Here is a 25,317-nt window from a genome sequence, read left to right on the forward strand (position 1 = left end):
TGTAAAGGGCTTCTCCTCAGAAGGCTGATGATGTTCCCTGGTGCAGATGTTACCGTCCATGATTTTTAATGACTTATCGCTTGAGCAGGCTTATTCATGGGTGATTTGAATTGCATTTCTTATCTAATGGAAACAACACAATCGCAAAACTGTGATTTTTATTTATTTATTTTTTAAACATTATCAGAATATAGAGAAGAATAGCTACTGGAAGAGACATACCACAGGATTGGCAGAAGTTAGTGCAACAGCAGGCAAGGCGAGTTAAAATAAAATAAGCCAATGTCCCCCAGATTTCAAAATGTGTATTTGTTGAAAAATACTGTGCATAATTTCCTTTCACTAAGTTCGTCAGTCACATACATTCCTCAGGACAACCATGACAGATTGTGGTTGTAATCTGTCAAAATGTGAAAAGGACATTTTTGCCAGCAGTCAGACTTTCCTTTCAGGCCTGGCTCTGTGAAATGTGTTTCAGTTTGCCCCCCGTCTCGAAAACTGAGCTCTCTTACGTCGCCCCTCCACTTAGGGCAGCGGCACACACCAAGTGGAGTCTCACATCAGAAAGAAACTGGATTCTCTTCTGAAGGAGTCTCGCATCGTGGACAAGGAGGACACCGACAGCTTCAGCATCCGGGCTCTGCTCCGAGCCACGCACCAGGGCCTCCAGAAGAACCTGCGCCAGGTACGCTCCGCTCCACGCGGCCCTCCCGAAGGCAGCCGAGGCGGCTTCCGGGAGCCGCGCTCGTGAAACCCTTCGTCAACATGTAGAGAGAACGCAGCGCAGAGGAGGGGAGGAAATCTAGGTCATCGTGTTAGTCACGGAGGAGGGTTCGGGGAGTGAAGGAGCAGGCCAGCTCCTGCCACACTTGCTGGTCCACAGATCGCCGAGCTCCACCGCAGGGTTTCTGCGTCTTCATCCGAAAGCACGTCAAAACGGGAAGAATGTGAAATCGGTCAAAAAGAAACAAACAAAAAAAAAAGTCTGAAACTTAATATTTCATTTTGTCGCTTGCGTCTTGTCTTATTTTTAGAGATTCTGCCGTCTCAGCGCGGTGGGTGTAGTGCATCAGGGTTTCCGATCCGCTCTAATGTAGTCCTACATCGGCGGTGATCCCCTTCACCTCATTCTGTCTCTGAGGCTTTTTCTCTCCAAGTGTTTGGAGCTGGTTTGTTTTTGCAGCTCTCGCCCACTGGCTCTCTTCAGCTGTCTGATGTTTTATTGAGTGCCGTTTGTTGCGCCTGCTTCAGCTCGGAGGCTTCAGGCTTTAAACGACTCCCTGGGTGCTAATGTGTTCGGCATTTCACTACCTAATGAAACCCAGATATTAACACAAAAAAAAAAAAATAATAAATGCTTGCCGAGGTAGAAAAGGAGGCCCTGAATATCTTTTCTGCTTTTCTTTTTCTCTCCTTCTTTGTTCAGAGCTCAAAAGGAGTTCTGAAGAAATCCCAAAGCAGATCCCTCATCACAACACTCAAACAGAAGGTAAGACACAGGAAGACGGGCTTTCTCCGTTTTATTTTTTAAACATTTCTTCTTCTTTTTGATGTGTTTATGGAGAGGCTCATTCAGAATTAGTTAAAAGTACAAACATTTTGCTTGCATTCACCACAAAACATGGACATGACTGGTTGGCTGGGTCACAGTAGGTCGGTTCTATCGCAGTACTGCTGACTGATGTTTGATGATTCATCCTTTTAAAAGTTTTCCTTTCCTAAAAAAACTTTGAAGACATTCTTCGTTTTTGCATTAAATTTGTTTTTTAAAGTGTTTTTCTTTTCTTTCTTCTGTCCTCCCAAAGTTATGATACATTCTCTTCTCATCCCTGCTTTCCTTGTGAAATATTTCCTTTCACTCAAAATGCCTGTTGTTGTATTACTCCTTCTTTCGCTTCCTGCTTTCTTCCTATTCTTTGTTTTTTTTTACATGCTTCCTTTGCGTCCTTGTGTCTTCCCATCTCTCCTTTTATTCTGGCCGTAATTCCTCACATGTACCAGTCTGTCATTTGTAACTTCTTCCTTATTCCCTCCGGTTTTCCTTTTCCCACCTTTCCTTGTGTCCTTTCCTTTCTTTTGTTTTGCTTCCTTTTCTTCCTCGTTTATTTAAGTTTCGTTCTTTCCTTGTGTCCGTCTGTCTTTGTGTCATTCCGTTTTTCTTCTCATGTCGCCTTCCCCTCTTTTTGTCATTCTGTCTTCCTCCCTCTCTTTCCTGTCCTTTTTTAGCATCTTCTTGGATGACTGTGCGCCTCTTCTGTCTTTTCTAGTCTTTTTCTTTGCGCTCTTTCAGTTTTTCATTTTTCTCTCTCCCTGGTTTCCTTCCTTTCTTCCTAAAAGGTGGACTGACTCATTTGAAAAAAAAAATCAGAACACTAAAATATAAAAAAAATGATCATATAAAGCACTGAAAGACATTTTGAATGGGAGGAAGCATAATTTTGTGCCATTAAGCGTCGATCGTATTCATTTAAGAAAACAATAGAGAATCTGTGATTTGCACAATAATGCAGATATGATATATTATGCTGTATTATAGACATGCTGTCTTAATTTAAATTTGCTCTGACGACGTCTTCGTCTTTGATGAACATTTGTGATTTCCCATCACAAATGTTGTGAAATATTGATTTCGTGACTCATAGTTTTTAGCCACTTTCCATCCTCTCGCAGGATTTTTCTATCCTCTTTTCCCTCCTGTATTTACCCACTCAGGTTTCCACTTCAGTCTTTAATGCTTCCCTCTTTGCATATGATGTGCCCTCCCACGTCTGTGTCAGTGGTTGTGTGCGTGCATGTGTGTACAAATGTGCACACACACGCACACACACGCACACGCACACACACACACACACACACACTGCGACGTGTTTGTTGGAAATCTAAACACTATAATTACTAAACATTTCTAATCTTCTCAGCCCCCCCTTCACTCCAGTAAGGTTCCTCTCTTAAAGAAATGAAATACTGTTGCTATTTCTATGACACACATTCAAACTGCTATTGCTAAAGCACACAGCAGCGTCTATTTATTACGACGGACATAATTTACGAAAAGCACTCGTGCTCCAGCCCTCTGGCCACTGAAGAACCGCCGGGCTGGGATCCAGTAGGCGGCTTCAGACATGATGTGTCTTACATTTAGCAAATTTTCCGGGTTGTCAGCTGAAGGCACAGCACACCTACATCACGGAGAGTAAATTTCTGCTTTTCAACTTGCATGTGTGTTTCAACACTTCCAGAGGCACTCCAAGTCCAGGCTGGCATGTCAAAGCGTGGAGAAGGAGGAAGAGGTTCAGGAAAGGTCTGGGAGAGAGGCTGGCGGACAATTCAACAGGTGACCTTTGAACTGCATCACCACAATGTAGAATTAACAGTAAAATAGCTACCTGTCCTATTTTAAAATGAATATATGACAGGCTACAGTAATTCTGTTGTTTCAACTTATTACAGCCAAACTTTGATTTTATTTGCACAGTTTTAATCACTGTATAACATTTCTGCTGGCGTCTCTTCATCTCTACTGTTGGGCAGTTTTTCTTGTAAATTGTTTCTTTCTTTTAATGCTGACACACACACACACACACACACACACACACACACACACACACACACACACACACACACACACACACACACACACACACACCCCCCACACACACACACACACACACACCCCCCCCCCACACACACACACATATGCAATTTAATCTACCCAGTTACACATGTGTGTGGACCAGAATATGCTACTTTTTGTACTTTCATAGTACTTGTGTTGAATTGTTGCGCTCACTGTCCAGTTTGTTTATTCTGCTTTTTATGTCGCATATTCCATCTTTGTGTGACTCTTCTCGCTTTGATTGCCCGTCACTCTGTTTCACCTGAATTCATATTCTGTTCTATTTCCTGGTCGATGTTTTTAGTAAGCCAAGGATTTTCAGCTCGTTGTTATTTCTTAATCTGTGTTCAAGTTTTTCTCCTTCTAGTTTCTGTTCCTGTTTGATGATTCATGTATGAATGTCTTTGGGAGTTATCTCAGCTCCCTTAAATGCGTCTGAGTGTGTTTGTCTGAGAAGATATGTGCGTGGTTTGTGGATGCACTCGTGCAATAATGAGAGAGTATTGCGGCACAGCGTGTGTGCTGGTTCCCATTAAGCTTTTTGCCTTTGATGCTCTTTCCTGTGGTTTGCAAGCTGCCTCTTGTGGACAATCCTCTCCACCCTGCGACGAATTTCCACTGTAAATGGGTCAGTGAGACTGACCAAAGTCTATCTGATCGCTCCCCTGTCCTGTTTTTCAAAATGTATTTTTAGGGGCGGACGGAAGAGGAAGACAATGAAACTAAGTCGAGATCTGTCAAACCTGGTGGTGTTCACCAATTCTGTCGCCTCGCAGGAATGCTTAAACGAAGGTGAAACAAAGGCGACAATTCCACTCACAAGCCGTAAATTGCAATGCTTCCGAAACCCCTGTGGACATTCTCTCACTCCCTGCCTCTGTTGTTGTTGTTGTTGTTGTTTTTTAGGCACTCCGGGCGATGTTTTGTCTTTCAGCGAGACCAGAGCGCAATCTCTGGTCAATCACAGGGCCGAGCAGTTCCTGGCTTTCAACCAGAGGCAGCTGTCGAGGATTTACCCCTCAGCCTATCGCATCGACTCGTCCAATTTTAACCCGCAGTTTTACTGGAACGTTGGTTGTCAATTGGGTGAGAAGTTGAATCGTCTATTTAAGATTTTACTACTTGAAATTATCCACACCTCTCAAACGGTCTTGCTTTTTTTTTTGTCATGTTTCAGTCAGTAGCTAAATTTCAGGGACAATTGTCTATTGAGGTTCTAAAGGACAGACTTTCTTGACTACAGCACCTTGTATCGCAAACATATAGCTTGCTTTCACGTGAGACTGCAAATGCATATCAGACTTATTTCTAAACAATATTGCGAATTAGGAATCACAGAACTATGCACGGTAATCTGGTCTGTCACATTTAATCCTGACAAAATGCATCAAAATGTGAAAAAGTTTAACAAGTGTTCATATTTTTGCAAGGCACTGCAAAACTTTTATTAACAACAAGTTGCGTGTTCAGTTTAAAGACACAGTATATCTCACATATTTATTAAGTCAGTATTCATATGGTACTGTCTATCCACTTAATGGCATACAACTCTAATTTCTAATTCTGGGATAAGCTTTGGGGTGAAACGTTTTCACACAGATGACTCCATGTAATGACTCAGACAAGAAGCATCTGATGAAGAAAAGGAAACTTTTAAACACAGCAAAGGGATCTGTAGTGATTAATTTCATATTTAATCATTTAACTAAGTGATTAAATATGAAAACAAAATGTAAGATTGAGCGTGATATTAAAAACAAATGAGAAATTGTTCCGTTTTTGTTTGTAAAAATTCAAAACCTAAGACTAGACTCTTGAACAGGGATGAAAGTAAACCTTATATACTGAAGAAGACAATGGGTGAAAATGATCATAAATAGGTTGAAGTAGTTAAATGAAACAAGACAGAGCAGAAAGCAAGTCAGACAGTACAAAGCGGGAACTCTGCAAAAATATTTCAGAAGGTGAAGCAGTCACGGCACATTTCATTAATATTTTAAGAACAATGACAGCGTTCTTTTTCTCTTTTGCTGATGAAAAACAGGGGGAAAAAACCAACGCAATGGTTTGTGTACCTTACCTTCATCTGTCTCCCCTTTAGCGCACAGCTTTTGAAAACTGCAGAAATGTTCTCAGTTCTAGTTTCAGGCACTTTTGTTCCGTCTCTCTGCAAAAAGCTTGTTTGGACGTTTGCCATCTTGCTGCTACTTCCTGGTTATGTTTTGGTTTTTGAGAATCTGACCTGTGACAAAACTGATGCAATTGTCTGCTTTTTGATATTATTGTGCAGCTTTGCTTTTCTGCTATGGTTAAAATAATCACAGGAATATTTCTGACCAGGGTCATTTCAAGGCCTCCTTCCAGTGCTATGAAGTTTAAGCAGTGATGGTGACTTTTTCCCTTTTCAGGTTGGTATCTCCAGACTTCATATCAGAGTTTAGACTGGGCCTAAAGTCTCCGACCCGATAATTAAACTAATTATATGTCTGAACCGGAAGTAAACCCAACACATTACTCTCATTAAGATTGTACTGCTTTCATTTTTAGGCCACTATGTTGAGTAGAAAGCGTAACTTCTGCTGTTTGTAGCTTTGGTTGAGCATCTTCCAGCTCCACGTCGTCGCTTGTTGAGTCAAGTGCAAATCATCTGGGATGTGTGACTGATGGGAGCGGCGCAGAGCGGCGCAGCAAGTGCATTTATTATGCAATGCGTTGTGTTGGTTACTGTCCAGTGAACGTCTGGACCTTATTTTCTCGCTGTCCTCAACACGTTTGAAGTCCCTAAGCATGCTTTAAACTATAATAAGTAGATTAACACAACTTTATATCTCGTGATTACGTTTGGTCTTATCTGTGCTGTTTGTATTGGAGGCTTATTAAACTCACCACAGAATCCCGAGCCCGATCCGACACCACAATAAAGAAAGCAATTTTGGCCAAACCCGGCCCGAAGCCATACATCTAAACCCTGCTTCAGCCTATACACAAACTGAGAATTATTTATGTTTTAATTTACCCCTCAATGCAGATTCATGTATCAAAGTTTAGGTGAAATTTCATAACTAACAAGTTGTTTTTGTTGTGTTTTTTTTTAGTTGCACTAAACTATCAAACAGACGGGAGGATGATGCAGCTCAACAGATCCAAGTTCATGGTGAATGGAGGTATTGGTTACGTCCTCAAGCCCCCTCCAATGTGTAAAGGTAAAACCATGCACCGAATAAATCCAAAAATACCAAAAATACAGATACAGTTTTTTAGTGAAGCTGTGGAGGAAGTGTAGTCCTCAAATTATTAGGTACAATTACATTTCAATTAAGTGTTGCAAGAAAAAAACTACATACTTAAGAATTTGTTTTATTTTCAATCAAATTGTTGTCTTTTCACCAGGTAAGTCAAAAGCACCAAGATTAAAGTGAAGATTCTAGTGCTGGATTTGCAACTATTTCAACTTACGAGAAGAATCACAGAAATCCTGGTGTTCAAAATATTATTTGCTCTCTTAAAAGGTCTTTCTTGGAGAATTTTACCATCTCTCTTGAGTTTAGAGAGGCTTAATGGATTAGAAATCTGATCACTAATTCCCAGTTGATCTGAAAGAGACGAGCGCAAAAAGGGAGAAATTCAATGTTTCTGAAGTGTTTGTGATTTGGCAGCTTTCTGGACCAGAACCACTGCGAGCGAAAGAACTGACCTTCTTCACTGTGCGAACCAAAATCACATTGTTGCTTACGCAGCAAATTCTGCAGAGTTAAATCAACACTATGCCGAGTCTATTTGGGCCTTATCAGAACCGGTGTTAATTTTACTCAAAAAACGGAATAATTTTAACACTTGAAGTAGTTATAATTACTCAAACCATTATGGAAATAATTCTGCTAGAGTTAAATTAATGCCATTTCTGAAAAGGACCAAGTAGACCTGGCATAGTTGATTTGACTCTGCAGAATTTGTTGTGCACGACCGACTGACTCCTGGACTTTCAACACTTCTATCTTTTAGCTCGGCCGATGAGGAAAACTTGGCACAACCCGTTATTCTTCTAGGGGAAACGCAGAGAGGCCTAGAACAGGCTCAGGCCATTGGATGTCTTCGCGGTTGCTTTCTTATTTTGGAGTCTGAACAAATTTAATAAGTCACGTGACGTATTATTATTCAGAAGGTGAAAATGTGGTACATCCCAGAAACCCCACATTGCTGAAAGTAAAACTGCTTTAAGTTTGGTAAAGCCAAGGTAGCAAATATATTACAACATTGTGCGTGATTCAACAAGACATCCTAAAATGTAGAATCTGAGGTGTTACGCTGCAATATACAGATTTTATATTTTACATAACTGGAGAGCTGTAAAAAAACGTTTCCTCAGAGGAAATGACGGGGACAGAGGGCCTAATGTTAGGATTAAATGATGACATTAATTGAAGTTGCTGCTCTGCCATCTTTTACTCCCTGTAGGCTCCTTCAACCCATTCAGTGATGACCCACTTCCAGCTTACCCCAAGAAACAGCTCATACTCAAGATCATTAGTGGACAGCAGCTGCCCAAACCACCGGACTCCATGCTGGGGGACCGCGGCGAGGTAAAGGCAGCGCGACGCAGAGCTCGGCATTCTCACATTCTCCATCTGTCTTTCTGTCTTCTGTGGAGCGTAATTGTTTCTACACACACTTGTTCTCTCGCGCTCGACTGCTCGGGAACGTAAAACCTGCTCACAGCATAAATAAAAGGAGGGCAGCAGCAGAATTTTGATTATCTCTGCCGCCTTCAGATCATCGATCCATTCGTTGAAGTGGAGATCATTGGTTTGCCCATTGACTGCTGCAAGGAACAGACGAGAGTTGTTGATGACAACGGTAAGAAAACCGCACTCGAATGAGTCAGTGACCTTGTATCACTGCAGTGTTTATTTGGATTTAGTGGTAGGTTTTATTGGCTCTGAAGGGCAATGTCACAGTTGGTTTTGCTTTATATTATGCAGTTTCAGTAGTGTTTGAATGCCTAAACTGGAATAAAAGTCATTTTTATTGACTTGTACGGATATCATCAGTTAGCAAAACACCAAATATATCCAGCTTGTGTTCCGAGCTACATTGGGCGTCAGTCTTATATGTGAGCTGTGAATGGTTTCAACATTTCTTTGTTGTTTCTGTGGAGAAAGAAAAAGATTAAGCAAGCATCAAACCTTGACTTTTTTTTTTAAGCATTAGGTTAAGAACGAAGGCAGTGATTGCTGAACAGAGTTGTTTGTGTTGCGACAAAAATGTCATTCAAGAGATGCAGATCCTAATCATTGTGAACATACGTTGGCTGTAGGTTTTAATCCAGTGTGGGAGGAGACTCTGTCCTTCACACTTCATATGGCTGAGCTGGCTCTTGTGCGTTTCCTCGTCTGGGACCACGACCCAATCGGACGAGACTTCATTGGTCAACGGACTGTTGCCTTCAGTAGCCTGATGCCTGGTCTGTGTACAACTCTGCCCTTTTCTCCTTAATGCTTAATTGAGGCACTGTGATATACGTGAATGCATCACTTTGTGATTTACAGTTTAAAAACAATGCATAGTAACACGATTTCACAACGTTCACTGTAATTGATTCCAACCTCTCAGACCTTACAACCAAGTGTGATGACAACTGTTCTTAAACGCGTCTTCTCCTTAATATATTTCATTTCTAAACTACAGGTTACAGACACGTCTACCTGGAGGGCCTGACTGAGGCGTCCATCTTTGTGCACGTGTCAGTGCACGATGTCTATGGGAAGGTAAGGGCTCTGCAGTCTTTGCCTTTGGTCTCTTTTGCCAGCTAAAATTATATTGTGGAGAAAAACACGTGTCATTCCTTCTCAACACATCAGTCAACTGAGGCTCTGCTCCCTCCACTATTTTCTCTCTCCAGTGGAGCCCTCTTGTCCTGAACCCAAGCTTTACCATAATGCACTTTTTAGGAACCAGCAAGGTATATGGAGCCCCTGAGTTCTCTGCGGTGCTGCATGAAAAAGCAATGCATGCAGTTTGTGTGCAGTCGTACATCCAAAGGAGATGCTGGTGGCTGAATTTTAGTCAGCTCGCAATCTGCTTGCCAAATTTGTTGGTTTTATACCATCATTGTCATTTTATTGCAACAAAATGGTAACCGCATGGCATGCATGCACAAATAAACAGCTTCTTGCATCACATTTGCTGTGCCTGAGGTGTAAGGTTGCCATCTATAGGATGTGTTTTTAAAAGCATGTCAGTTCAGTTCTCGCGAGCGTCTACCTGTCCATAAAATTCACTCTTTGATTCATTCGTTTTCATTCACATCCACGACGTGTAAAAGCTTGTACCTTTTGTCCTGCATGTCAGAAGTGCATTTCTTTTTACAGTGTACAATAAGAGTACATTTGCAAAACTTTAATATGCTAAAGCTGTATAGAGAAAATTTTTATGTTGGTGTTTAGGAGTTTTTTCTTCTATAACAATTCCTTTGTAGCAACTACTGCAGAGGGAATCAATTATTGATCATTGTGCACTTCTAAAGTAAATAAATGCATAAAAGTACTCGATTTTGGACCTAGTTTGAACAGTCATGTCGAGACTTTTTAGGCCTCTGAAATTTATGAGTTTTATGACTTCTTAAGACCCTTCAGAAACTCTGTTTTCAGTCAGCCGACAATCCTGCAAGAATCATTTTTAGTTATTTGTCTTATTTGACATTTAAATCAGTTGAGAAACTGCATTATGGGTTTTATGAGCTGTAGGTTATAACGATACAGTGTTATAATCATCCAAAAGGACATTTCCTTTTGCTTTTTTAACATAATTACTGTCGGTGACAGTCTGGTCTGTTATGTTTACAGCTGTGTACGCCTTTTGCTGATTTCTTATTTCTGATACACCTGTACTCAGGGTCACCAACTACGAGGCATTCGAGGTTTCTTCAATCGTTCCTCCAAGTCCTCTGTGGACACCAACACCTCTGGTCTTCGGAAGCGCTCAATTAGTGATCACCTCCTGCGTCGAACAGCCAGCGCCCCGGCAAAGGGCCGGAAGAAGACTAAGATGGCGCTATCAGAGTCTGTGGCTTCGATGTCTGATCACAGGAATGGCACTGATGCAGGGGCTTCAGGGGGAGAAGGGCTCTCAGCGAGGGCAGAAGGGGCCGAGAAGCCACTTCAACCTCGAGCCCCTCTTGTCCATAGACCCGTTTCTATGCCATTAGACAGGCTTCTGCAAGGGCAGCTGTCAATCTGCTCCCCAGACAAGGAACAGCATGATTTGGGTGCAGACACGATCATCGGTGGGTATTTTTGCACTAATCCAAGTAAAAAGATTTTTAGACTCATGCAATTTACATACAAACTACTACTTGAAATTGCCTGTATTTATAATTTGTCTAACAATTTGATGCTGTTATTTTTCTGTAAGAAGGGCAATAAGGGTGTATCAATCCAGCCGATTTACCACAGGGTGAATCTAAGATCTTTTCTGTCCTTCTTCTGCAACAGCTACATGCACAGTAACCTTGTGAACTGATGGATCACGGTCTAATCTCCATGAGACATTAACACGCTCTTTCTGTCCCACCTTCATTTGCTGCGTTTCTTTATAGTAGAGAACTGACTAGGAAATCCCTCCAGGTAATGAGAAATACTATTGTCTGAAGGCGGCATTGGTCAAAAACATGCAAGCATTGCATTCACCCAGTGTATTTGCTTTGAAAATGGTCTGAGAGATTCATCAATGTGCCATCAGCTCCCATTTTACCAAACCAACCCCATTTTACCATTTTCAATGTTTGATATCTGCAAAAGTGTCTCCTAGTTTTACTGTTCCAACCTCCAGACCCATTGTTCCAGCTTTGCCTTGGCTGTTGTTCTTGCTGGTCCATTTGTTTGTGTATAAATGTTGCCTTGCCATGGCTGACCCGTCAATTGTTTTGCTTGTAAGCTTTATGGTCTTGGTACCGATTATGTTGTCCCTTTGCCCTCTCGTGCACAAACAGTTCTGGTCTGACAAGGCTATTTTGAATACGAAAAGAAAAAGGATTGCTACCAGACATCTGGTTCTTATGAGTCAATATATACATATATTCAGATGTTTGAAACGTTAAGTCGAGTTTCTACTGACAATCTACTGCAAGAAGAAATGTTTTTTAACTATGCTAAAAAATGTAGGATAGAACAGATATTGCATTCATCCCCAACTTGGGAAATTACTTGATTTGATCAATATTTTGCAACAATATTCAATAACATTAACACTGAAACATTTTTATAATTGTTTATTTCTAACGTTGATTGAATTTGTAGCTGACAAGAGAAGTAAGCAAAAGAAAAAAGTAGAAAATATTTTGGTTACAGTTACGAGATGAGCAAAATGGGACAAAACGCCTACTTGTCAGTGCGAATCGGTGAAGGGGCCAATTGACCTGGAGCCTCCAGTTCTGTCCCCAGTGTAACGTGTCGGCCCATATTCATTGAGCTTTTCGCTGCCGTCTCTGTGTCCACAGGAGCTTCCCGATTCGACAGGCCCAGGTCTTCCTCCGTGGATGCTTTCTTTGAGCCATCGTTTTCTGTTAAATCGCTTGCCTCTACAACTTCAAAGACAAACAGAAAGAAGGAGCGTGATCAACCAGAGGAGACTTCCTATCTGGTTATTGGTGGAGGGGGGATAAGAAAGGAAGAAGTTTATGTCAATTACCAGTCAGAACAAAGCAAATCCAGTAACTTCCCCAAAGTAACAGAGAAAGCTGCCTCTATGTCTCCTTTGACAAAAAGCCAAACAACATCGGATAAACCAGAAACGTCATCAAATAGTACAACATTCACTCTTGCACTGTCAAGCTCCTCCTCCACTTCCTCTGCACCTTCATCTTTGCCAGCTGTTCCTGGAACAAGCTTTTCTCCCAGCTCTTTGCATGATAGCACTATATCTAGACTCATTGACGGAGTGTCTTTGGGCAACGAACAAGACACTTGTTGCTCTGTTTCTGCTTTAATTGATCAGTTTGAATGCACTGGTGATCTAAGGAATTTAACTACACCATCTCAGGCCATCACTTCATCCCACTTGAACTTTAGGGCTACTTCACCTAATTTCCGAAAAGATCTAAGGTCTCCTCTCATGAACAAAATGGCATCTCCGAAACACAAACTGTTGACAAACTCCCAAAATTCAAGTCATGTACACAGTAGCACTTGTTCACCCAACAAGACTAAAGATAAACTTGCTGCAGCTCTCGTCTCGAGCCCAGAAACTGCTGAGCTTGAAGAGGTCTACACTATCCTGGATGAAGAAGTTTTGACGCCTGTGTCTGTGTACAACCTGAGGAAGCAGACGGTCCATGTTCAAGCAGATACTACAGGGAGCACGCCTTCCAGCAGTCTGGGGTCCTCACCTGTAAAATCTAATCTAAACTTAGGGAAAGGAAGCAGTGTGGAAAGAATGTGGGGCGAAAGACAAGAAGCTGCAGAGCCAGAGGAGAGGGTTTACGAGGAGGTGGAAGACGTTCCATTTGCAGCGCCTAAAACAGAAAGGGGTACTTCTAAAAGGTGCGTGAGCTCCTTCTCCAGTGACTGTGTTCAGATTCTCCACCATTCAGCCGGAGAGTCATTTACGGAAGTGGAGCTAAACGTTGATGAAGATCCATTGCAGATCATGCCAAACCAAAGCAAGCAGTGGGGAAGGCTTTCAAGTCCAGCTAAACACCAAGCTATTTACCAAAATCACGACTTTTCTCGAAAGTCCTCCCAACCACCGAACCCAGCACAATCATCTCATCTAGCATCTTCACAATTTTCATTCCCAGTGAATAGGCAATGCCATCAAGTGACTAATCACCATCAACAACTTCCACTAGGTCAGAGTTATATCAGCTCCAGACTCTTAAACCCCAGTGCTCTTCGTCAGAACATCTACCCCATACCTAAGGGCAACTCTGACTTACTTAACAACAGCCAAATGCCCGACTTACGGAGGTGTAGTCCGACGCTGCTCTTTAACGGGTCTCATCAACAAAGACCAGAAAACAATCAAATTACATCAGAGAGTGTAGGTTTCCACAATGGTTTTTCCTCTGCTGAAAGTCTTCTGCGACAATGTTCTGTCTCTCAGAGCAGGTCCAGACATCGAGCCCTATGCTCTCCTTCTTCTGAATGTAAAGCATTGCATAGCCATCTCGACCATCGTTGCATTATGCCCTCATTAGAGTCTAAAACTTCTCAAAACGTCCAACTACATAGCCAAGGTCAAACACAGTTTTTACAGACTGGAAAATACAAGACCAACCTCATTCATAGCAGACAAAACCAATCGTCCAAAGTCAGAGACTCAATGCAATCAAATTCAGGTCCTTCATTAGCTTATCTACAGTCTTCACTGCCTATCACTGACTCCACATCCCGAAAGCCCTGCAAGTCTAAGTCTCTCGGGGACCTGACCTCTGAAGACATTTCTTGCAACTTTCAAAGCAAATACAACATAATTAGCCGCAGTTTCATCACTCCTTTCACAACAAGGCCAAAGCCTCCAGACACAACAGGCAAACACTCTTTTCACACAAAGTCTAGCGATCCACTTACAGAACAGCTACGCAGGCTGGTTAGCTTAGAGTTAGATGATGGTCTCAAAGAACGACCACAGTCGACTCAGTTGCAACAAGAAGCGAAAATCCAACCGGCACAACCCCAAGAAGCAAGTGTGTCTCCAATTGTTTCCAGAGACACGGACGATTCCCCTCCTCCGATGCTTGCCCGACGCCTGTCTTCGCGAAGCCAAAGCCGAGTGCGCCACATCAACAGCCGTGCCCGCGAGAGACAACAAGAGGCCCTCAAGGCTCGGCCGGGGGTGGCGATCAGTAACAGTGACAGCTTTGGTGGAGTAGTATGGAGGAACAAACCATCCCTGCAGAATCAACCACCTAACAGACACTCCACCGGCTCCTACATAGCAGGCTACCTGGATGAGCTGGAGGACAGAGGACTCCCCGAAGGAGCCTGCACGTCGGTACGTTACGGCAACGTGGACCACTTCAGAGATCGGTACTACACAGACGACTCTCTCTCACTTGGTGTCACTTCTCATTCCGAATCTGAACCTGAAGTCTACTTTCTACTCAGGTTGTAGGTGTGACTGTACCATGACCTGGAACGAAGGACAAAGTACTTAACCTTCTTTAGATTCAGTTATACCAAAAGCCAGAAGACCAGTAAAATGAAATATTGCACTTGTTTTATTGACACGTCTGGGCTGTTAATAGTCTACAATGTTAATAGTGAAATGTTGCATATTATCCCACGGTTGGACCTGAACGCATGAAATGTCCACCTGTATGAAATGTCCACTTTCCTGTCAAGAATGATGTTGTTGGCTGTGTATTGTCTATATTCTCCCTAATGTGTAAATGTACTTGGGGACTTTGGCTCCCTTCAAATGGCTTCCTGAACAGATTGTACAGAATCTTATAATCTTTGTCCTTGTGTTGTACCGTCCAACGTTTGTACAATGACAATGAAGCAAAAAAGAAAAAGTAAAAGCAGAGAAATAATCTCTTTCTTCGCATCCTTTGAATGTGTAGATAACGAAGCGGCTACTTTTAATAGGTGGGGTTCATCTTTTCGTCTATCAAATGTAAGTCTTCCTTAACTGTGGAACTTCCTTAACTGTGTCATTTATAAATGCCCTTGATAGGACTTTTCATTTGAGGTCGCTTTTAGCAGAGAACCACTTTGAACTTCACATGTATGTTTGTGCATGTTACATGTGAACATGTCAAGCATGACTATGCACTAGTTTATACAATAGATGTTGGATTACCCAAACACATTTGCACAGAGCAAACAGAGGTTGCAGGCATGTTTGTATTAAAGTGCAATACAGTTCATTTAACTTCTGTACTTGGACTTGTTTACTCTCGACAACCTGTAGAATTTGATGGCAAAAAAAGAGAAGAAAATTAGGAGAATTGGAATTTAAAGGTTTTTATTTTTATAATTGCTTTGATACAGACAGTGAAAATACTCTTGTTCTTCCTGGTTATTTTGTTTTGTACAACTTGACGGCCCGAGTGACTGAAACGATGGATAAAGAGTCAGACGAAGGAAATGAAGACAACAATGCTGTTGGTTTTTCTGTAGAGAGAAGTTCCAGTATTACGCCACACTCTTTTTTTTTTTTTTTGTTCTTTGTATTGTTGCTCACTGCGGAACTGTGAGGATTTTTCCTATCAATGCAATAAAAGATAGAAATAATTGGTTTGAACACACTGTGTATTTTCTCTTTTGCTAAGCAGTTTTCTTTAAAATTAGATGAAAACAGTTTTAGGCACGAGTTAATTTATTTATGTGTTAACCATTCAGACGTCATTTTACGACTTATCGGATAAGTTGTAAATAGTGGAGTGTTTCAAGCTTACACTGATAATTTGCAATTTTCAACACATTGCTTCAATTGCTGACCCCTGGAGAGTTGAGGCAAAAGTCAGCTGCTTTTATCAACAGCTGACTCCATCATGCAAAGCCAGTGCAGCACATTTCATCATTTTTAAAACTAAAAATGTGGGGAAAAAACCCCCCAAAATAAACTGAAAATGATCATCAAAAAACCCCGCTCAGATAAAATTACTCGTTAACTTTTTCTCCAGGTGAAGAGCAAGAGGCCGTAAATTCACTATTCACGAGGGAAATGTGTATGAAACTGGCAGGGGAAATAGCTGCTCAGTGTCCATCAGAGTTGTTAAAAAATTTGAATGGTTTCCCATTAAACGTAGCACTAGTTGGACTCTCTCTGCCTTAACAAAACCTTGGAGAATATGCTGACCAACACAGCCAGGCTGTGTTGGTCAGCATATTGTTCAGCCAGAGCTGCAGCAGTTCAGATATGGGAGTTTGAGAATGAGACTTTCAATTTATCAACTCATCTTGTCATGTAATTTCTCCACTCCTCCAGTTATGACACATGACAGACAGATCAGTAGAGAGCATTCTTCAGGCCTTGCGGGGGTTGCACAAAAGTTAGTTGTTGTTGTTTTTTTTGCAACACCATATTTGTTAAATGTTCAAGTCACCTGTCCACAGACCGTAAAACCAACAAAGCAAACACGCGCCACTTGTTTTTCCCCTATGTGCCGCCTCGCTGTAATTGCGTAATTGGATGTAATTGTGTGTGAAATGAACGACAATTAGGATTATGATTTGCACACCTGCGGCTCTGCGCCACTTTCTGCCCACGTGAAACTGAACACAGTATCAGTCGGCGTTTAACTTTTTTTCATCGGAAACATGCAAAGATTATTGAGTTTACTTGATTTAATGGTAAAATATATATCCCAAATGGCACAGATATTCTCATTTTTAACTTTAATAAAAGAAGAACATCAAAATTTGAAATAGAATGTAGTCTTATGGCACATCCATTGGCTTATGTGAATGACACAACTGGATGAAATGGATGTTTGAACGAGATTAGTTGCTGACCGGTGCCACTGACCTCTCCCAGGCTGCCTTGCAGTGGGTGATGGATGCCAAACTCATCAAACTACCTGCATTCGTCTCCGAACAGATGGTCGGACCACTACTGTATCTGCAGCTGCTCCAGAAAGGTGCAGGACGGAGAGCATTTCCTACAAGCTAAGCTGGAACGGCCGAAATGGTAAACAGATGGCAAAAACTGACAACAACCATTGCTTCCGACGGAGGAGGCAACACTTCACGTCATCTGAATCACGAGCGGAAGAAGAACTTTAGCGGTTTGACTTTGCTCTGTCACCTTCTGTCACACTGAGGTTTACAAAAGAGTTTTGTTCTCCGGATATTAAGTCCCTGGAGCCGTCATGATTCTTACACTTGTTGAAGATGAGGATGAGGAAGAGAAACCCATTAAAATGAGTAAATAACCTTTTGGAGTAGGATGATGTTGCTCATATTTCTACGAAAATATGTTCATTAATTGGGAAAGGGTAACTTATGTCATGTAATTGTTTATTGCACACCATCAGCTCCACAAAATCTTTTGGAAATTGCTACAAAACTTTTCAGAACAAAAAAACAAATATTCAGTTAAGACAAAAATGTTTTGGAGTGGCCTAGTCAAATGTCTCTGAAGAGGTTGCACTAAAAAGTGAGCTAAAAGTTCTGAGTCAAACAAACAAACAAGAAAAATGTCTCTAATGCAATATTTTTGACTCTGCCAAGAACCCATTCGACTCTTTTAAGATCTAAAATGCTAATTGCCGCCCTGAGGATTTGCATGTGCTGGATTTTAGAAAAATAGTTCCAACACAAAGCACAAGACTGGAAAAGTGTTTGTTGGTATTTCAGTTTAGAAATAAACAGATAAAGATGCACATAAAAAAAAAAATGTTTTTGACCTTTTTATTTTAAGTGTTAGTTTTCCCTATTTATCCTTCAATTAAACTTTTCCAATAGTACATGGTAAACTGTTTTTATGTATTATTTATTTCATCTTTTATTTTTTGGATCTTCACCATGTCACACCTCAGTCACTCCCATCACTGCTCTGCCTTTACCTTTGAGAGAGATAATTTGGTGAAGCGTCATCTTGTTCACTCTGAGCTCCACTCATAAGTATTTAGAACATCAGCTCTGCTGCAGAGCAGGAGGGCGAGGCTGTGCTTACATGACTCAACACAGCTTTGCTGGTACTTTCTTAGTCAGACATTCAATCGGTTTAGATGGAGACTTCGACTCGTTCGTGTCGTTTAAAGATTTTAAACATGATGCAGGGGTTTTTTTTTTCTCCCCCAAGACGTTCTGTTCTGTGAACGTGTTCTAGGAGGTGTTTTCCAGTTAGGGTAACCCTAACCCAGACCTGGACCATCCACCATGTCCCTGCTGGCCCAGCTCTTTGCTCTCTGGCTGGTGGGCAGGCAGCCGGCTCAGACGCTGACCTGCTCCCGGTGGGGGACACCCAGCGGCAGCGGGTTGTTTGAGGACGGGGATGTAATCATCGGCGGGCTCTTTAACCTTCACTACATGCCTCCTGTCAAGGACCAGAGGTTCACTCTGGAGCCAGACAACAAGCCCTGCACTGGGTAAGACTCAGGAAGTAACTTTTTTTAACTTTTCACATGCCTATTTTGTTTCTGTTTATCACATTTAGTGTGTTATCAGTTGTTTTTTTTTTGTTTTGTTTTTTTGTTTTTTTACAGGGTTTTTGCAAAACTATTAATTCACTTGAACTCCATTTTTTTTCTTTCAAATGCTCATCACACGACAACCGTCAGGTTCAGTTTGTCGTTCTTGGATTTTATCTTCCAGGACTAAAAAGTAGCGAGTCAGAAACAAGAACTGATGCCTGGTTTTGGAGGGAGTCGGCATAGGTCAATTTTTTTATCTTTTCCCAGAATCCTTCTGTACCATAAAAATGCTTCAATCTAAGCAATTTTATTGTGGAAATCCTCATTGGTAAATTTCCAATTTTGTGTGATCACTAGCAGGTTTTCTTCCTGTATTTAGATCCATTCTGAAACATTTGCTTTGTCCATGAATTGGTTTGGAAAACTTAAAAATGGAAGAAAAAAAAAGAAGTTTAATGGGATATTAATGCTTTCAAAGTTACAAGTTTGCTGACGCTTTTGCATTTGATTTGAACTTTCGTTATTTTTGTGTGACCTCCCCTCTCCTGCTTCCCTGCAGTTTGCTAAACCTGCCACTGCAGTACATCTATGCGATGGTGTTCGCTCTGGAGGAAATCAACCACAGCTCCGCCTTGCTGCCGGGCGTGAAGCTGGGTCACCATATCCATGACGGCTGTGCCCTCCCTGCTTGGGAGATGCAGGCTGCGCTCTCGTTGGTCGGCGGAGACGCGCCGAGCTGTAACTCGGATCAGGAGGGAACAGAAGTCGGAGCGGGTGATTGTCTTGACTTGTGTTGTGCAGAATTAGACTGTATGCTTTTGCAAATAATAATAATAAAAAAAAATTACATGCAGCTTACTTTGTAATGTCATTAGGTGAACGGCGTGTGCCTCTGATCATTGGTGGCTCCTCGTCCATAACAGCCCAGATACTGTCCAGACTCCTGGGACCACTTTCTGTTCCTCTAGTGAGTTCCCCGGTATTTCTCACAGTTTATATGCTCTACGATTCAGATTATATGTTCAGATTTTGTAGTAAATGCACGTTGCTTTTTTCTCCCTTTAGGTGAGCTACACAGCAAGTTCTCCAAGTTTAAGTGACAGGCGGCAATATCCTAATTTCTTCAGAACCATGGCCAGTGATATCTTTCAAGCTCGTGCAATTGCTCGGCTGGCTATGAAGTTTAATTGGACCTGGGTTGGAGCAGTGGTGGCCAACAATGACTATGGCCTTATGGCAGTGAAGGTTGTTCCATTAAACATTTTTTTAAATTTTTATTACTATTTTTTTTCAAAAATGCAGACTTTGAGCATCTTTTTTTGCTAATTAATATTTAGCAAAGGTTTGATTTGTATGCTTTTAAATTCAAGATATCAAGAACTGACGTGTCAACTACACATTTAGCCAAATTGTTGAAGCTCAAACATCCCAAAAACCAAAGAAGAAGAGAAAAGATTCTGGATTTTCATAGGCGACGCTGTGATTCCAACATTTGACGATAATATTCCTGTTGGATTACTTGTTTCTGTCTAACAGCCCCGATTCATTCCTTTCCAACCTTCTCATTTGCGCTCTGAGTCAGGTCTTTGAGGAGGAGATTCGGGGGGCCGCGGTTTGCCTCTCCTTCGTGGAGACCCTCCAGAGAGAAAACATTGAGAGCGACGCCAGACGGGCGGCGCTCACCATCCAGGCCTCCACTGCCAAGGTGATTCTGATCTTCACCTGGTACACGGACGTGATGGAGCTGTTCCTACAACTGGAGAAGCTCAATGTAAGAAACAGAAATGAAAAGCTCCAGAAGAAGGCTTTTATTGCCTTCTTTAGGACATTTTTTTTTTGGTTGCTATTTCTAGGTGACTGACAGACAATTCCTGGCAAGTGAGGCTTGGAGCACCAGCAGGGATCTTCAGCAAAGCACCTTCTCACGTAAAGTGGCGAGAGGCGTCCTCGGCATTGCCATCCGGAGCTCCCCCCTGCCTGGGTTTGGGACTTTTGTTCGGGGTTTAAAGCCGTCGCTTCGCCCGAACGACCAGTTCCTAAAGGAATTTTGGGAAAAGGAATTCGGATGCAGTCCTGGGACTGCGGCAGCTCCGTCGTCTTCTTCTCTTCCACCCTGCAATGGCACAGAGAGCCTGTGGGACGTGGAAAACCTTTTCACTGACGCCTCCCAGCTGCGGGTGACGTACAACGTCTACCTCGCGGTCTACGCTGCAGCCCACGGCCTTCACTCCCTGCTCTCCTGCCCCCCTCCAGGACGAAACGCCGCCTGCTCGCTTCACGCTCAAATCAAACCCAGGGAGGTAAAGACATTCATGCATGTTTCAGATTTAGATTTGCACCTCATATTTCAATCTTTTTTTCTTTTTTTTTTCAAATTTTCCTTCCCGAGTTGTGATACAGGAGAGCAGAATCTTTGCAAAATCAATAATTATATTGAAAGAAAAGAGAAAGAAAAGTGAACTAGAGGGCAGCTGAGAACCTAATTCTGAATTGAGCTGTTCAACCACTGCGTCCGCATGTGGTTGAACATGAGAATGCAGCTGATGTCTGAGGGGTATAAATTGAAGACCTAACAAACCGACACCTTATCGAGGGCTTTAAAAGCATTCTGCTTCCTTTAAGTGAATGAATTAATCAATAAACATTTCGAACAATAAAGTCCCAGAAATTTCTGCTTTGGTTCCTTGTAAGAATGTTATTCTGATGTCATTGGGCGGCAAAAATTCAAAAAACACCAGAACACAAATGTCTCACATTTCACCATGAAATCCAGGTTTTGGTTTGTGTGTGTGTGTGTGTGTGTGTGTGTGTGTGTGTGTGTGTGTGTGTGTGTGTGTGTGTGTGTGTGTGTGTGTGTGTGTGTGTGTGTGTGTGTGTGTGTGGGTGGGTGAGCTGCAGATACACTGAAGTAATTCCACTATCGAAACAATATTTTGAGGACACTGTCCGTTTTCTCACAAGTCATTTGGTTCTCAAATGACTTGTGAGTCATTTTTATCAGAACAGATGGGAAGCTAAACAACTTATACCTGCAAACTATTTGCTTCAATCACTGTGATCAGTGATGCAGCTACAACAAAATGTATCTGCAACACTGAAAACAAAGTTTTTTCTAGCTTGACTTGAGAGTTGCTCTAGCTGACCGTAAGAGCGTTAGCGTACAATGTGCTGTGTTGTCATCCCTCAGCTTTTGATCGGTTCTTCTTCTGAGACTGTGATTGCTTCATTCTACTGGGATAAAAATCGTTTACAATGGAGCGACTCTTTTTCTGTGGTTGCGAAGAAACGCATCCCTTTCATCTGTTTACTGCCAAGGAGCTCACAAGCTTTTCCTTATTTCATACTCCTTGAACTTACGAATTTCTAGCTCTAAAAACGTGAAGATGTATTGTTTTTACAGAACACCGAGCAGCAGTTGCAGAAACAATAATGCTGCAGTAATTTTTCCTTCCCACTTCTTGGCCTTCAGCTGATGGAGCACCTCAGCAAAGTGAACTTCACCACCCCGCAGGGCGAAGCGTTTTATTTCCAAGGTGCCGACGTCACGGCGAAGTATGACCTCTTGAACTGGCAGAGCGGCCCCGAGGGAGAGGTCGACCTTGTTTTGATTGGTCGTGTGGACGGCTTTGACCTCCACCTTAACGAGTCTGCCATCCAGTGGAGCACAGGGTCCAGTCAGGTACTCCGAATGAATCCGTTTTGTGGGTTTTCTGCAGTTGTTTTGTGTTTACTCTTCAGACTGACGAGCTGTTAAACCTCCTTCAGGTGCCCATTTCCGTCTGCAGTGAGAGTTGTCCTCCTGGTACACGGATGGCCACCAGGAAAGGGGAACCCATCTGCTGTTTTGACTGCTTTCCATGTGCTGATGGACAGATTAGCAACACAACTGGTGAGGATGGCAGGTCTCAAAGGAAAGCCCATTTCAGTCTTTCTACCGTGTCTTCAGAGGCGTTCTCGTCTGTTTCTATCTTTCTCTTCTGCGTCCAGGTTCCACTCAGTGCGATCGTTGCCCGTCTGAGTTCTGGTCCAACGCCGAGCACACCGCCTGCATCCCTCGCCAGCTGGACTTCCTTTCCTTCGATGAAACTTTGGGCATCACCCTCACAGCAGCGGCTGTTTCCGGTGTCACGATGACCACTGCTGTGCTCGTGGTGTTCCTTTACTACCGCCAGACGCCGATGGTGAGCCGACGGACGCCCGCGTTCGACGTTTTGACGTTTTACATTTGGAAAGCGAAACCGTTCAAGTTTGTCGTGTTTTCACAGGTACGAGCCAACAACTCGGAGCTCAGCTTTCTGCTTCTCCTGTCGCTGAAGCTCTGCTTTCTGTGCTCGCTGGTTTTCATCGGCCGGCCCTCGGCGTGGTCGTGCCGGTTCCAGCAGGCGGCCTTCGGGATCAGCTTCGTCCTCTGCATCTCTTGCCTTCAAGTCAAGACAATTGTGGTCCTGGCCGCGTTCCGCTCGGCCCGGCCCGGCGCCGAAGCCCTCATGAGGTGGTTCGGTCCAGGACAGCAGAGAGGAAGTGTCTGCCTCTTCACATCCGTACAGGTAGCATGCTTTTTTTTCAACATTGCTTTTACCCAGGATGCCGTTCACTGAAGCGCTTTGAGTTCAGACCCTGATGATGAGAACAAAGTTCTCATCATCAGTTCTCATCATCTCATCATCATTTCAAAACTTTCTCTACATGTGCAAGAGAAAGATAGGGAAGAAAATACACATTGTGCAAAACATTGGTTACACAGAAGTATTTATTAACATTCCACTTAGTATTTACCAAAATATTTACCTTCAAGGTGAGGAAAGTTTTCAAATGATTTATTGTGGTTTTCTTATTTGAGTTTTTTCTTCTTTTACTTCTGAGTGCAAAAGAATTGTACAATGTCTTAATATTATTATTATTATTGATTTTGTTTTTAACACTTCAAGCCTCAACTTCCCCCACGCGGAAAAATAAAGGCTATTTTTATTCTGCTTAAATCTACAGTAACAACGTCATTGCCATGTTTCCCTTTTCTTTTTCTTTTTCTAGGTTGTCATCTGCATTATTTGGCTGTCACTGAGCCCCCCAGAGCCTCGACCCAACTTGAAGATCCCGGGTCTGCAGGTGACCCTGGAGTGCGCCATGGCCTCCGTGGCGGGTTTCTCTCTGGTGCTGGGCTACATCGGCCTCCTGGGCTGCACCAGCCTCCTTCTGGCCTTTCTCGCCAGGAAGCTCCCCGACAACTTCAACGAGGCCAAGCTGATCACCTTCAGCATGCTGATTTTCTGCGCCGTCTGGGTGGCGTTTGTCCCCGCTTACGTGAGTTCGCCTGGAAAATACGCGGTGGCCGTGGAGATTTTTGCCATCCTGGCCTCGAGTTACGGTTTGCTGTTCTGCATCTTTGCTCCAAAGTGTTTCATCATCCTTATGAGGCCAGAGAAAAACACCAAGAAGCATTTGATGGCAAGATAGTCATTTCAAATGCAATTTTATATTTTGTAGATTTGTTCTAAAGAAGTATGTTTTTTTTTCTTAAAAAGCTTAAAATAAAAAAGTTTACTTATAAAACTTTGTTTTATAAGTTGTTTATGCTCTATTGTGTCATTTAAAAGGTTTTGTTTTTCCAGATGTGGCGCAGAATGTTTGAAGACCTGTAATAAATTATCGTAATTTAATAAAAATATGTTTTGATTCATTCAGTTTAAGTATGTGTGCCTTTGAATACATATTTTTATGTTAAAATGTTTTTGCTAAGAGTCAAAGGGGAGGATAAAAGCATGCTAATTAGAACTTTTACACATGACCACATGTCATTGGTCAGTATCTTATTGACAATTCTCTTAGATTTTGATGCTACAGCATCCACATTGATTTCTTTATTTAAAATTTGTAAACTAATGACCAAATTATTTGCATTTCAGTAGTGTAAAGAGCCAGACTTCTGACAAGCAGATCAGGAACTTGACTTTTACTCTCTGATCAATTTAAAGTCCTCTGCTGCCATCTGCTGGTCAGACACCAAAAGTGCTTTCAAAAAGGTCAATAGGGTTCTTTCTCTCCTTACACAGAATAATTGGACCAGTGCAGACCTTAACATTCATTCTAACTTTTACAGGTAATTTTTGACAATTGTGTTAATGCAATATGTCTGATTTGTAATAACCGTGTAATGATACATGCATGTTCTGTGCTTTTTAAAGATTTCACTTCTGTTGTGCTAAAAGGAAAACTTTTTTATGTCAAAAATGTTTTGCTAATTTGCTAAAGAGGCATGATTATTACAATTATGTTTCATTTATACCGGTTTAAAGATGTTCTATGCTATTTGAAGATTTTGCTTCAGTCGTGCTGGCTTGTTTGATTTTGTTTCATTGTGGAATGTAAATTACTGCAGTTTGTCGAAGAACTTACAATACAGAGATTAAACAATCAAATCTTTATTCACAGAAGACAATTTTGCATTCAAATTTGTTATCACAAAGTAGCTTCTGGGTGTCTATAACGCAATTCTCCGAAGTTTTCCACAGTTCAGGCTACTGACAGATGGAGTTCAGTCTGCAGCAAGTCACATGCAAAGATGTTGTACAGATGAGATGAGACGACCATGTGAATGCTTGCACGGCCGTGTCAAACACAGTGC

At 42.1% G+C, this 25,317-nt stretch overlaps 2 protein-coding genes across 9 annotated transcripts in view; both read left to right on the plus strand.

The window, feature by feature from the left end:
- Positions 1-15,859, plus strand: part of plch1 (phospholipase C, eta 1) — a 67,897-nt gene extending 52,038 nt beyond the window's left edge. For 3 of the 8 annotated variants that reach the window (XM_055045344.1, XM_055045345.1, XM_055045342.1), the window contains 13 exons: positions 530-685; positions 1,427-1,489; positions 3,240-3,334; positions 4,311-4,408; positions 4,523-4,702; positions 6,712-6,819; positions 8,072-8,196; positions 8,386-8,470; positions 8,931-9,077; positions 9,302-9,381; positions 9,516-9,575; positions 10,508-10,898; positions 12,111-15,859. In XM_055045344.1, the coding sequence (XP_054901319.1) occupies positions 530-685; positions 1,427-1,489; positions 3,240-3,334; positions 4,311-4,408; positions 4,523-4,702; positions 6,712-6,819; positions 8,072-8,196; positions 8,386-8,470; positions 8,931-9,077; positions 9,302-9,381; positions 9,516-9,575; positions 10,508-10,898; positions 12,111-14,725 (4,203 nt within the window). In that variant the 3' untranslated portion in view covers positions 14,726-15,859. Of the gene's footprint in view, positions 1-529; positions 686-1,426; positions 1,490-3,239; positions 3,335-4,310; positions 4,703-6,711; positions 6,820-8,071; positions 8,197-8,385; positions 8,471-8,930; positions 9,078-9,301; positions 9,382-9,515; positions 9,576-10,507; positions 10,899-11,106; positions 11,239-12,110 lie in introns of all 8 variants that reach the window. The other 5 variants (XR_008606978.1, XM_055045346.1, XM_055045348.1 and 2 more) reach the window with 5 other exon arrangements.
- Positions 15,860-18,438: 2,579 nt separating this feature from the next.
- Positions 18,439-25,106, plus strand: LOC129369897 (extracellular calcium-sensing receptor). Its single transcript, XM_055045560.1, has 11 exons — positions 18,439-18,650; positions 19,255-19,469; positions 19,571-19,662; positions 19,761-19,940; positions 20,278-20,466; positions 20,549-20,995; positions 22,165-22,374; positions 22,461-22,584; positions 22,683-22,876; positions 22,961-23,242; positions 23,727-25,106. The coding sequence occupies exons 1-11, from the start codon at positions 18,442-18,444 to the stop codon at positions 24,147-24,149; spliced, it is 2,565 nt and encodes an 854-aa protein (XP_054901535.1). The 5' UTR covers positions 18,439-18,441; the 3' UTR covers positions 24,150-25,106.
- The last annotated feature ends 211 nt before the right edge of the window (positions 25,107-25,317 follow it).

The sequence above is a fragment of the Poeciliopsis prolifica genome, unplaced genomic scaffold, assembly GCF_027474105.1.
Source record: "Poeciliopsis prolifica strain line A6 unplaced genomic scaffold, Auburn_PproV2 SCAFFOLD022, whole genome shotgun sequence".
Taxonomy (NCBI): domain Eukaryota; kingdom Metazoa; phylum Chordata; class Actinopteri; order Cyprinodontiformes; family Poeciliidae; genus Poeciliopsis; species Poeciliopsis prolifica.

Coding starts and splice junctions, on each gene's coding strand:
- LOC129369897 (XM_055045560.1), top strand. CDS start 18,442: ATGTCCCTGCTGGCCCAGCTCTTTGCTCTCTGGCTGGTGGGCAGGCAG. Junction 18,651..19,254: donor GACAACAAGCCCTGCACTGG/GTAAGACTCAGG, acceptor GCTTCCCTGCAG/TTTGCTAAACCTGCCACTGC. Junction 22,877..22,960: donor ACTACCGCCAGACGCCGATG/GTGAGCCGACGG, acceptor GTGTTTTCACAG/GTACGAGCCAACAACTCGGA.